The sequence below is a fragment of the Gavialis gangeticus genome, unplaced genomic scaffold, assembly GCF_001723915.1.
Source record: "Gavialis gangeticus isolate Ggan-Ray unplaced genomic scaffold, GavGan_comp1, whole genome shotgun sequence".
NCBI classification, from domain to species: Eukaryota; Metazoa; Chordata; order Crocodylia; family Gavialidae; genus Gavialis; species Gavialis gangeticus.
Window position 1 is genome coordinate 101611728 of NW_017729024.1, and position 12747 is coordinate 101624474.

At 42.5% G+C, this 12747-nt stretch overlaps 1 protein-coding gene across 1 annotated transcript in view; it reads right to left on the reverse strand.

Annotated features, from left to right (window-relative positions):
* Positions 1–468: 468 nt before the first annotated feature.
* CUNH9orf85 (chromosome unknown C9orf85 homolog) overlaps positions 469–12747 on the reverse strand; it is a 42769-nt gene continuing 30490 nt past the window's right edge. Inside the window, exons 3-4 of the mRNA XM_019517464.1 lie at positions 1501–1614; positions 469–715 (exon numbers count right to left, since the gene is read on the reverse strand). Coding sequence (XP_019373009.1) covers positions 511–715; positions 1501–1614 — 319 coding nt within the window. The 3' untranslated portion in view covers positions 469–510. The remainder of the gene's footprint in view (positions 716–1500; positions 1615–12747) is intronic.

Here is a 12747-nt window from a genome sequence, read left to right on the forward strand (position 1 = left end):
ACCAATTTTTTTGTTTCAAAAAACTCAGAAAAACCCCAACAGGTCAGAATGTGTTTGACACAATAAATTCCTATTTGAAATCTGTGGGTTGATATGTAGGTGTTTGTACACCTAACTGCTAATATTGTGGGGCACCCTTAAAAGGACATGAAAAAGGAAGGAAAGGTGCATTACTAGGTGATGCTGTCAGTTGTTCACATCGTACTGAATTTGAGACAATTCCAATTAAAGATATTCTATTTCTACGCTTTAAAAATGATCTTATCAATTCTCTCTAGAAGCAGATACATTGTATATAAAAAAATCAAAATCTACTTATTATATGGCAAAATGATGCTCTTTACACAAGACATTTTATTAAACAAGAGACACTTCAGATACAAAGAGCAGACATTATATATATCAGCAGTGTTTTGAGTCCTCAAATGTCAGGCTTCATTTTCAGAGCGGAAATACAAAACAGAAAACTTTTTCCTTTGATTGTACAGTCTCTTTATAGCCTTTTGAACTTCAGCTTTTCAGACTCCTTTCAATTTTCGTATGTTTAAATTTTTCCTTGAACACATCAGGATCATCATCATCATCCTCCACGTCATCTAAGAAAATGTCAAAATCTGGTTCATCAGCACCTTCCTCCAATTGATCTTTTCTGCTCCTCTGCCTTTGGTCATTCTCATCTGCTGCATTCTCAGTTTGTTCTGATCCTTTGTTAATCCTAAAAACAGACATGACAGTATTATTGACTAATCTTTTAGAAATTAATTATTAAAATGGGAGGGGGAAAGAGAGGCTTCTTTTAAAAATATAAACCATGCTACTTCTATGCTGAATGGAAAAAAGGAGTAAAATAATGGAGAGAAAGAAGCCAAGTCCCTGAAAAAAAAAATCTATGAATAGTTCAACCAATCAGACTTCTGCTGGCCATAAGCCAAGCACAGCAAATTAATACAGGATGCTCAGTAAAGAGAAACTGCTGGCACAAGAGTAATAAAAATCCTCAACAGCATTATGGTTGCTGTACTCAATAGCCACCCTTGTCTGATTTCTGTTTTCTGTTCTCTCTTAACTCTGAATCATCGGATGACAGACTAAATTCAAAACAGTCAATTAGTTTCAGCATATTTTCAGGCACTCAATAATTTAATCCATTTTACAGTATCATGGTCTACAGAAGGAGGTGCTGTTCACCTTTTAATATTATGATAATGAATGTGTTTTACTTGAACAAAGCTTATTGAGTCTGATCTTCATCCCATGAAAGATAACGAGAGTTTCACCACTAGTTTACGTAGGGAAGAACTGAGGCCATTGTCTCTTATTGAAATTCCATCAGAATAATTTATGGCTTGAAAACAAATGGAAACTGCCAGATTCCTGCTGTATTTTTGACCACATAGCCTTATGTTACTTTATGCCATATTTCCACTTGTTTTTAAAAAAGAAAACACATGATACACACTTTATGGAGGCAAGTAATCAAGCTTTCAGATATCTACTTACGGGATTACAATTTCTTCTCCTTTTCCACACTTAGCACAAACATCTAATTTACTAGCACATGGTCTACAAATAATATGGTAAGAATCTTTTACAGTCTTCTGGAGGCATTTGACACTGTTAAAAGAAGGAAAACAATGTTGATACATTGTGGATAACTATAAATAGAACATTTTATTTTACATATTTTCAAATGGACCCATTCCATGTGATCACTGGAAATTTTTCATTGATACCAGAATGGAAGACTTTTCCCCTCAATTATAGTCTTTTGTATTTGAGCCAATTTCATATGAGTTGGACTACTTTTTGAAACTTAAAATCTCAGCTGTAATGAACAGTGCTATAATTTGTCTGCGCTCTCACCTTTGTAAATGTCGGTGTTGTAAAATCAGAACTAAAACAGGGTAAAAAAATAAGAACACTTCAATTCATAAAACCACTTCCCTTGCTTCTTAATTCAGCAAGCTATTTGCTTGAAAGCTGAGCAGCTTTACCTATTTCTGTGGCTTAAAAAAAAGAATAACAAAAAACCTGAATACACAACAAAAACAAGTTTGCCTAATAAAAATACAAACTACTGATGCAAAGAATACATCATACTCTTTTCTAATTTCCCAGTGCAACAAATGTGGTCTTTCCTTGCGTTCATTTTTAAAGCCTGAGCCTCTGAAGAGTGATGTAGTGTCCTGATCAGCATTCAAAATATGTAGAGCAGGGGTCAGCAACCTATGGCCTGGCTGCAGGCCAGATTTGATTGAGGAAAAGATTGGATCCAGCCCATGATCCAGTCCATGTTTTACTAATGGCACACTGATCCCCAGGTGCAAGCTCCAGCCTGGCTTCTGTGTTCTGCATTTTACTAACAGCTGGCTAATTCCTTGCTGCCTAATTCCTTACTGCCAGCTCCTGCAGAAAGCTCCTTGCAATTCTGGTCCTGTGCAAAGGGCTGCTCTGTCCCACCATGCTGCAGTTGCTGCTCAGCAAATTAGCCACTCAAATTGTCCCTTCCCATATCTTTTAAAAGAGGCTGCATTGTTGGGTAGGAAAACCCCTCTGTACAGAGCTAGTACAACTGAGGTGCAGCAGCGAATGCCATGGCACTGGTTCGATTGCAAGAGGTGGCCTGTCATTAGTAAAAGGCTGAAAACCCCCTGACAGACTTTGGCTGTGCCCTTTTGCTTCCAGTTTGAATAATCAAAGCCTGCACTTGACGTATCTGAGGTTTTCTTTTTTGAACAAAACCCCAAAAGATATTTCTGATGTTATGCTCCTAGGAGATCACTCCCAAATAAAAGCCTGTTTCTCATTTCTGGAACTATACAAGGTCTTACTTAAGGAAAGGTTCAAGCAATCAGCTTTCACAATGAGTCTTGCAGAAGTCACTTAACAGATTGAAGACCAAGTCAAAAGTGTTCTTTCAGGCCTTCTAAGGAGAGGTGCCCTTGTAATTTAGCCATTACTTTGTTAGTACACAAGGAGTTTTAAACTTCAGTTTTCATACAAATATGCCCAGATATCAAATGAAAGCAAAAGCAAAACTTTCAAACTAGTGTAAAAAAACTACACTATGAAGGAACATAAACCTGAAAAAACCAATAAAATTCCCTAAAAGCTTAGTGCCTTTCCGAAGATAGGAGAAGAATTGGTGAGTGATCCAGAGGTGGAGGCGTCCATATTCTCTATTTCAAAGCACTGCTTCAAGGGGAGACCATGGATGCAGATGTGTGTGTTGAACTGCCTTTGGCAGCAAGCTTCCTAAGGTGTGTGCTTATTCTGTCACAGTCATTGCAACCATGCAAAAAGCTTTAAGGGGAGTATGAACTGCTTCACACTGAAACTGCACAACTGGCTGAGCTACCTGCACCCTTTCCTATTCTGGGATCTGCCAAACCTCAATGATGGAAATTCATGGACCTGAGATTCTTATAGCTTTTTCCTTTAAAAAAACCCCAAACAAGCAAACAAAAAAACCCGAACCAAAGAATAACCACACTTTGACCCTGGAAAAAAAACCCAAAACAAAAAGAAGCAAACCAAAAGCCACACAATCCCCCCAAAATCATTAACAAAATGTTGCCTGCCTTTCTAAATAAAGGTTACAAATTATATAAACCTGCACCAATATAAAAAGTAAAGGAATAAACAGCAAGAGTCCTCTAAACCAACAATGTCCTGCCACATCCCAAAGTCCCTTTGCATCCTGGACATCAAATGGGCAAAAGTTTTTTATAAGACTTTTGATGATAAAGAATCAAATGCAGTTTTCCTGTGAAGTTTAAGGTTTGAGCTTTTCCTAAATTGTCTGTGTTATGTAAATGTAATCCCCCATCAAGTGGATTTTAGCATCAATGCTACTTAATTTTGAGCTCTGCAGTTCAGAGATTATAGCCATGTGAGTACATACTAAGTCTGACAATGGAAATAAACTTGCATTCGAAATCTGCCTTTTAAGCAAACTGTGGTGCAGCTATCCTGTGACAAAACAAGTGCTTTATAGCTGGACTCAGGGCACCTGGACAGCAAATAGAGAAAGCAGCACTAGAAAGAAGCTATCAGATCCCAGCTACAAAGCTCATGAGGACAGCTACAGGAGTGCAGTGGAGAATGCTAAGCACTAGGAAAAGGCAGCAGAGGCGCTGAACTTCAGATCTCAAGAGACAGGGCCGGATGGCTGAATGCAGGAGACTGGAAGCTGGGTTTTCCTGCTGGCTTCTCTACACTTCAAATGTTACTAGGAATGATAAGCAGTCTACTGGACTGAGACCTCTTCACACCCAATGATGAGCTTTAGACATTATTTTAAGAAATTTCCTAAAAGAAGCCCATATTAGTACTAATAATTAAAAAAAACAACCTCACACATCCTGTATGACACTAAGTACGTGCAATTTATGACCAATGTTTTATGGTACTCTCAAAAAGGATTCTCTGTCTCTTTTACTGGCATACATATTAGTTAAGTTCATTCAGATTTGGCTAGAAAATTCTTAACATTTTGGTTACAGACACAGATTTGATTAACTGACTCCAGCCTCCCAAACTAAGTCACGCATACCAACATCCTTTCCCTTTTTGTGTCCTTGAGACAAGGTATTTAGCAGAATTCTCAAATCTGTTGGAATCCAAAAGGGCTGTGCCAGGAAGCACTTCTGCCATTGTCTCAAACTTGTGACCTGTGGACTGTCAATCCAGGCTAGGGATATCAGACACTTTAGGGCTAAGTACAGATAGTCAAAAAAAGCCTGAGGCTGAATCAATTCAATCTTCACAGGTTAGTCTACACTGCATAGACTGAATTGATAAGTGACCAGACATTCACTTTTGATACTGGAAATGCAGCCAAATGCCTGCAGTGGCCCAGGCCAGAAGCTGGGGGTGCTAGAACATGCCTCCCTGCTCAGCTGGAGCAGACAGCTTGGGCCAAGGCTAGCCCACACACCCTGCAAGGGGGGTTGCAGGGAGGTGCAAAGCATCCTGGGATGCTGGGGGACTGTGAATCAAAAAGAGGCCAAAGTCAAAAAGATTTTCCTACCTTTAATGTTGTATTCTACTATTTTATATTGCTTAATTTTATTTATTTCTATTTTTGTATCTATCATGTGTTATATTCAATTGGACTTTTGTTAAAATTAACAGAATGTGTAATTTCATTGTATACTTTTACCAATAATCACAAATCATGGTAATTTTATTACATAATTTTACTGTTAATTCTATTATATCACTTTAGCAAAAGCTGTAAATCAACTACTGCTGCTATTACTTTTTACATCTGAATTTGAATTTCTAATTAAATAAAATCTTCCCACCTTTGAAGTAGGTTAGCTAGACAGGTTGTGGAGTTTACACCCCGGAAATTTTTAAGAAGGAATAGTTTAGATATGGAGGATCCTTCCCTGAGCAGAACTTTGGATTAGATGACCTCCTGGAGATCTTAGCCCAACTTTTCTATTATTCTGTGATTCTGCCAGGGAAAGCAATGTACATCAATGAAAAATACTATGGGAAATTGAACTTACAAGTCAAGAAATTTTCCCTTTCTCAGCTATCCCATATGTTAACCTGCCCCACATTGCTGAGAAGCAGCAAACAGTCTATCATGAATGAGGCTCCCAAAAGTCCACAAATGAAAACCAGCAAAAAGCCTTAACTGATGGAAACTAGCTGTGATAAAACAGAAAAAAAGTATCCTAAAGGACCTTATGACCAGAACCTATATATAAAGAAAACAATCTACTTTACAGTCGTTTAAAATTAATTAATCAAAAGACCCTGCACAAGCACTCCAATTTTGGGGGGAAAAAGCAGCTCCCTATAGACACATGATATAGTGGTATCTGGTTTAAATAAGTCTAGATTCTGAAATGAAGGGAAAGATTTTTAAGAATGTGTGGGGGAGCTTCTTTGAGTTGTAGGCAAGGCTTCTGGATTACTACTTTAGTCCCTTTGTTGGAAAAATGCTGTTGCTCTGTGCCGAGAGACTAACATTTTTTATTACAAAGTGTGGAAGTTTTCTATGCACGTACAAACAATTAAAATGGTGAGGTTGGAAAACTAAACTGCAGCAATGGCTGCACACTTGAAACAAGCAAAAAATAAAAGCCTGAGATAGCTTAATATTACTAATTAAATTCCAGAAGCAAAATCTACTTTATGTTGATAATACCCTGGTTAGGAAAATCACTTCCCAGAAAAGCCGTAGGATTTGTTTGTTTTGCATAAGCAATTTGCACCTAGGCCATGGGCTCAGGGTTATCCTTAGGTCCCCAGGCCACATCATTGTGCAGTGCCCCACCGCCTACTGCAGGGACAAGCAACAAAAGCCAGGAGGGAAGAAGAGCTTGGACAGTCTGACTGCTCTTGCACCCAGAAAGATAAGGGGAATGGCAGCCAGATAGGATACAGTCATAGGTTCTAGCACAGGTGCGGGCAATTATTTTGGGCAGAGGACCACTTACCCAGTTTTGGCAGGCTGTCGAGGGCCGCATGGGTAGCCCCGCCCCTTGACAGGTGCCCTGCCCCCTGGTCACCATCTTGGGACCAATGTCCCATTGTCTTGGGACCAATGTCCCAGGGCCAGCACCAGTGGGGCCCAAAGCGGGGCATGGGCTGGCAGGGGTCCGTGGAGCTGGGCTGGGCTGTACCTGCAGGGAGAGGGGGGAGCTGGCCTGGCTCCATAGAGTCCCTGTCAGCTGGGACGCAGCACTCCTGCCACCCTGCTCTGGGCCCCACTGGCCCTGACCCCGGGGGTGAGCCCCCGTGCTCCCGCTGGCTCTCCACCCACTCACACCCAGTGCCCCCCAGCCCTGTGGTACAGGCGGGGGGCAGCACACAGCCCCGACCCCCTGCTTGCCAGCAGGGAAGAAGCTGATGCTCAGTGCTGGGAAAAGTGGCCCCTCGCTCAGCCCATGGCCAGCGCTCGCAGCCCATGCGGGGCTGTCTGGAGTAGGCACAGGCAGTCCCAGGTGTGCTGCGAGCGGCTGCAGTGTGAGGCACCAGCCACACAGCAAGCAAGGGACTGCTCTTCCCTGTGCTCAGCACCAGCTTGTAACCCAGCCCCACTGCCAGCCTGGCAGTAGGGCCAGCTTACAAGGTGGTGCTGAGCGTGGGGGGTGGGGGAAAGCAGCCCCTCACCCGCCCCATGCCCAGTGCCCCATGCTGCAGCTGCTCGCAGCCTAACTGGGGCTGCCTGTGTCTGCTCCAGACAGCCCCGCGAGGGCTGCGAGTGCCTGCAGCAGGGAGTGCCGGCCACGGGGTGGGGGAGGGGCCACTTTTCTCCATGCAGGGAAGGAGCCCAGGGAAAAGCTGAGTACAGGGGGAAAAGCAGTTTCTCCCCCACCCCATGGCCGGCACTCCCTGCAGCAGCTGCTTGCAGCCTGCACAGGGCTGTCCAGAGCAGGCACAGGCAGCAAGCAGCTGCAGCACGGGTCGCCAGCCACGGGGCAGGGAAGGGGCCACTTTCCCGTGCTCCTTCCCTTCCCAGGACCTCCCCCCCCTTCTCCTCCCACACTTACCTGTGGTTCTGGCACGGGGCAGCCACATGCTCCCAGGCCAGAATCCCCGGCTGGGGGGGCAGGGCCCAGCACGCCCCACTGTTGTTGAAGCCCACCAGGCTTTCCCTGGGTCCTACTGCCCTTGGTTCCTGTCATCTTTGACAGGAACCAAGGGCAGAGAAATATTAATTTTCTACATTTTTTTAGGGGCCCCGTGGGCTGGATAGAATGGCCTTGTGGGCTGCATCCAGCCCACGGGATGTATTTTGCCCACCCCTGGTCTAGAATGAGCTGGAGGAGGGTGACTGGGAAGTGTTACCCATTAAATTATTTAGAAAGTCTGTGAGCCAAACAGCCTTCCAATCAATTTGCAAATGAAACTACAGATAGCCCAGGACAGCCTTATTCAGGATGAGCTAAGATTTCCCTTTTGATGACCAAGGTATGCAATTTCATTTTTTCCTACCAACAAATGAGATTTTGGAGGAGGAAAACCCCCCAAAAACTCTTGGTAAATGTGAAGATTGTGAAAGTCAAAAAATGGTTTTAGGATGAGGTTAGGATATGGTCACATTGTTACCTTGTCTGTTTTGAAAAAACTGAATTCATGCCCCAAAATAAGAACCTGAATTTCAATTACTTATCTTGCTAGGGTAACTGCCACTAGGACAAAAGTCTTCATTGTTAAGCAGTATGAAGAACAAAATGACACTGGTTCAAGCAAAAGACTCTATCAGTAATGTTAGAGCCACATTTAAGCCCCGTGAAGAATAAGGTTTCTTAGAAGTGGAAACATTTGCAGCAATCCTTTAAGAATTTGAAATTCCTGGTGTGAAAAAACAGAATACACTCTTGGTGGAGCATAGCAAACCAATATTGCCACTAAATGTACATTAAAGGAGTTCGAAAAAAAATAGCTCTATGCAGACACATGCTGTAGTAGTATCTGGCTTGGTAAAATCTGATTGTTTAAGAGACAACAAATAATCTAGAATTAATGGGATGGCATCTTACTGAATTACAACCCTTTGGGGATTCTCATAACCAAAAACATTTCCACTTGGCTGTGAAAGGGCTCCTAGCAGAAATTTTTCCCACTCTGTAATAAGATATTCTGAGCCTCCAGGGAGCATTTTTTACCGTAGTGATACCACCCATGTAACATCAGGTGAAAAGGAAATACTGGCTCAGACTAACAAACCTTGTTATGATTCTGAGTTATTGGGTCTCTTGAAGAGCTATGAAACACTAATTTGAAAACTGAGGAAGATCCGAGCATCAGAATATCTTTTTCATGTTACCACCTCCTTACTCTACCCCATGATCCTTTCCCTCTCTTCTTCTGAAATAACCAAAATGAAAGGCTCTAGATTTTTTTTCCAGAACATAACCTGAAATTGTTAGAAGTACATTTCAAACTGGAGCAGAGGTTGTTAAAACCCTGACAAAATAGTTTTTATTACTGATAGACTTTTTTTTTTTTTAATGAAAAATCCTTTATTGAAGGGAAAAGTCAACCCTGTAGAATGGTGGAGGTTTTCTCCCTGAAAGGGAAATTTTGCTTCCTATTTTATTAAAATGAGAAATAGTTCCAGATACTGTATTTTTCCCCTAAAAAGGAAAAGTTTTAAATAAAAAATGGGCCAGTATTGATTTTTTTTCTTGAAATAAATACCTAAAAAATGAAGAACCAAGTTGATCATATACCATTTTTGCTCAAACAGAAGATGACCCTGCTTATAAGATGACCCCCACAATAATTAGATTCCAAATATGGAAAATTTATAAATTTGTTATAACTTTCCAGGTATAGAATCTAGTTACTGGAGGTTTGCTTTGAATGTGTACCCCTCACACTGATACAGCAGGGAAAACAAATTTGGGGGGTCAAGTAGCCCTTTGTTTTCTGCTTCCACACCCACTTTTTCCCCTGTCAGTCCCGTCTCTTTTCTTACGGTCAGAACTCGCTCTCCTTGAGTACATGGAAGTGAAGAGCAAATCTGAAAACGGTAACCTTGAAATTAACCATGGCTGTAGCAGTTTGCATGTAGTACTTGGTTCATCCAGAACTGATACACATTACCTTTTTTTGAAACTGCTGCAAGTTTTAGCACAGGTACCAGCACCCACCTATATGTAGTATAATTTATAACTATGCATGATATTACTCCAAAACCAAAGGCTCGTGATTTCCTACACAGTTCATGGGGCTGGGCCCCACTAAAATCAAAAGCATTTCAAGCCCCAGTGACCAGCAGCTCAGCACTGCTCAGTATGTGTGTGTACTCCAGAAACCACCCATAAAGGATCTATGTGTTAATTAGCCCCCACTCATGACTGGAACCCGGTGTTTTTTTCACAAGTCCTGGAATGCTCCAAACAGTTATATGCAGATGAGGCACAAGGCAACTTTGCCTGGCTTCACCTCATAGAGGGAGGGGCCACACTAATCATTATGTGCCAGGCTAAGTGTGGGGATGACAGAAGGATGCCAAGTGAACTGTATGCAATGTTGTGGCTCACCATGACTGGAAAAGGAGTCAGCAGTGAGGGGGAGCATGCTTAATGGGTGCTACCATAGGTTTATTCAGATGGGCTGTACTAACCTAGTCTTGCAGTAGGTTCCCATCAGCATGTTTGCCCAATATGGATTATGTGTTTTATAGTCATGCTTAGCATTGGCTACACTTAATCAATTTCAGAGTTGGTTTCCATTGCTGAGCACATGCTGTTTTTGGCAGTTTAATGACAGACAATGTATTTAGAGAAATTTCCCTGAATAAGGTGAGGGGCTTTTTCCCCTGTGTCAGTTGGGAGAAAAAACTTCATCTTGCATTTGAGGAAATACGGTATATATTTTAAGTTTAAAAACTACCACTAAAGGCAGGAAAACTATGAAAGCTTTAATTAAAAAATAAAACATTTTAACTGACTATTGATTGTTTTGATTTTATATAAGTTATGGAAGTTTGATAATTCAATGTTTAGCATACATTAATTCTTATTAAACTTTCACTATAGACTTTTAAATCCTATATGCCTACATGCAGGGGGCAGGTAGTAAACATTTTTGAATAAGCAGGCAAAGCTATGTACCTTTGCAGAATTCAAGAGTTCCTTTGCAAAAAAATAATTTTTTAGCTCTTCTGGTGAGAGGGTAGTTTTAAAAATGTAAATCATTTTATATATATTATGCAATTGACTGGTTAATGGTGCAATAAATTTAGACCAGCCACATGTGCAAAGTAAGACTAGTCACACATGCACAGTAATTATCACATGATAAAAATGACTATACAGCCATAAAAAAGCCGGCCAGCTATAAAGATAGTGCTTGAAAATGTGTAACAAATCTATAGCTGACTTCTGTCTAGCTTTAATTTGAACATGTAGCATGACCCAAACATAATAACAGTTATTTTTAGGCCTGTAGAAGCTGCACTCACAGTAAGAACAGAACTTGCCAAATGGAACAGATCAAGCTGTGGAGGGGTGCATCCTGCCACCGCTGATCTGCTTTATTAGGCAAAGCACACATCTCTTGTCCCATATTGTGACAGTGGGAGATATGTTGCTGCAGGTGCCTGATGGGGGATAATGGGTAATAGATTCCCTTTGTCTGCGGATTTCGTACATCCCTCATTGCCCTGTGCCTCCTTGCCATACCTGGGTCTCGTGCCAACCTATGGCTGACCTGTGAAGTACAGGTTGGCATAGCTTCCAGCTAGAAGGTGCAGGACACAGCATGGGAACCTGTGCTGTGTCCTGCACCAACCTGTGGACAAGTCAGTGCAGGTCCCAGTGTGGCTGCACAGGGAGCTGGGAATTCCCCAGGTCCTGCACCACCTCCTGCCTCCTTGCTAGGACCTGTGCAGACTGGTGCCTCCACATAAGGCATAGGTCAGCACAGGACCCGACATGGGTACCAACATGGGCATATGGGGCACTAGGGATTCCCCAGGTCCCATGCCTCCATACCAGGTCCCGCACAGGCTTTTACCACTTACAGAGATGTCTCCGTGTAGTTCTTGGGGTAGGTCTCTGTAAGTGAGGAACCTTGATTTTTCCCTACAGACAGAGAGGTGCCCCAGGATTTCCCATCTCTACAAGGGCACATCTCTATAAGCGGGGAAAGCTGGGCAGATGCTCCCAGTGCTTGAGGGGCCTGATCCTTCATAGGAATTCCCAGTGTGTGCATGATCAAGCCCTTCAAACCCCCAGTGCAAGTGCCAGGGCAGCTGGAGAGTGAGGGCAGTTTCCGCCATAGAGCAAACAGACATCTGCTGCAATAAAGCAGCACTATTTACTACCTTTTGTTGCTCCACTGATGTGGCACAACAAAGGGTAGGGACATCTATTTGCTCGCCATTTCTGCTGGCATAAAAGTGGCATGAATGCGATATCAGACAATGTCCATTTCTACCCTCACTGATTCAGTCCAGGAATAAGCGGACTCAATAGCTTTCAATTAATCCTGAGCTAGTTTCTTACAGAACTCTATCCTTGAACAAAGACCAAAAACAAGAGAAAAACAGTAGAATATGTTTCCTATTTGCCTATCATTCAGCAGCCAGACCTGGCCAGAAGGGTTTAATAAGGTCTACTTTGGCCACAAGGACCTCAGAAACATCTCTGCTGAGGCAGCAACTTGTATCAACTTACACCATATAAAACTGGATAAAAAAGTGTGGCTCAGACCTATAATTTTAAAGACTTTTTAAAATGCTTATTTATGACATTCCATCAAGAAACAAACAAATTGCAGCATATTTTAAACAGAAAGCCAAGTCATTTATTGGCTATTGTCAGGTTTTGTTCTATACATGAATCATCTATTGATGGAGATATTCTTAGCATATTCTTTTGAAAGATGGCAGGAAGTGCCAACATTTAGTTAACTACTTCATTTCTTTCTGACCAGGGTGGGCAAAATATGGCTCTTTGGCTGGATCTGGCCCACCAAGGGATTTTGTGTGGGCTGCAGTGGGCCCCTCAGCTCCACGCAGCCTGGGCACATGGGACAGCCTGGGCCATGGCACACATGGCTGGGCCCACTGCCCCCAGGCATGTAGCTGGGAGAACCATGATCTGCTCCCCACATGTCCCTGCTCCAACGTGTAGACTGTGGGAGCAGATTGAGGCCCTGTGCTGTGACTGCCCCGCGATCCTGGCCCCTCTCACCCAACCCACTCTTGGGACTGGATAGGATCAATTGCCCCCCCCTCCCACCCACCCCTGCTGTGCCAGGTCAGCA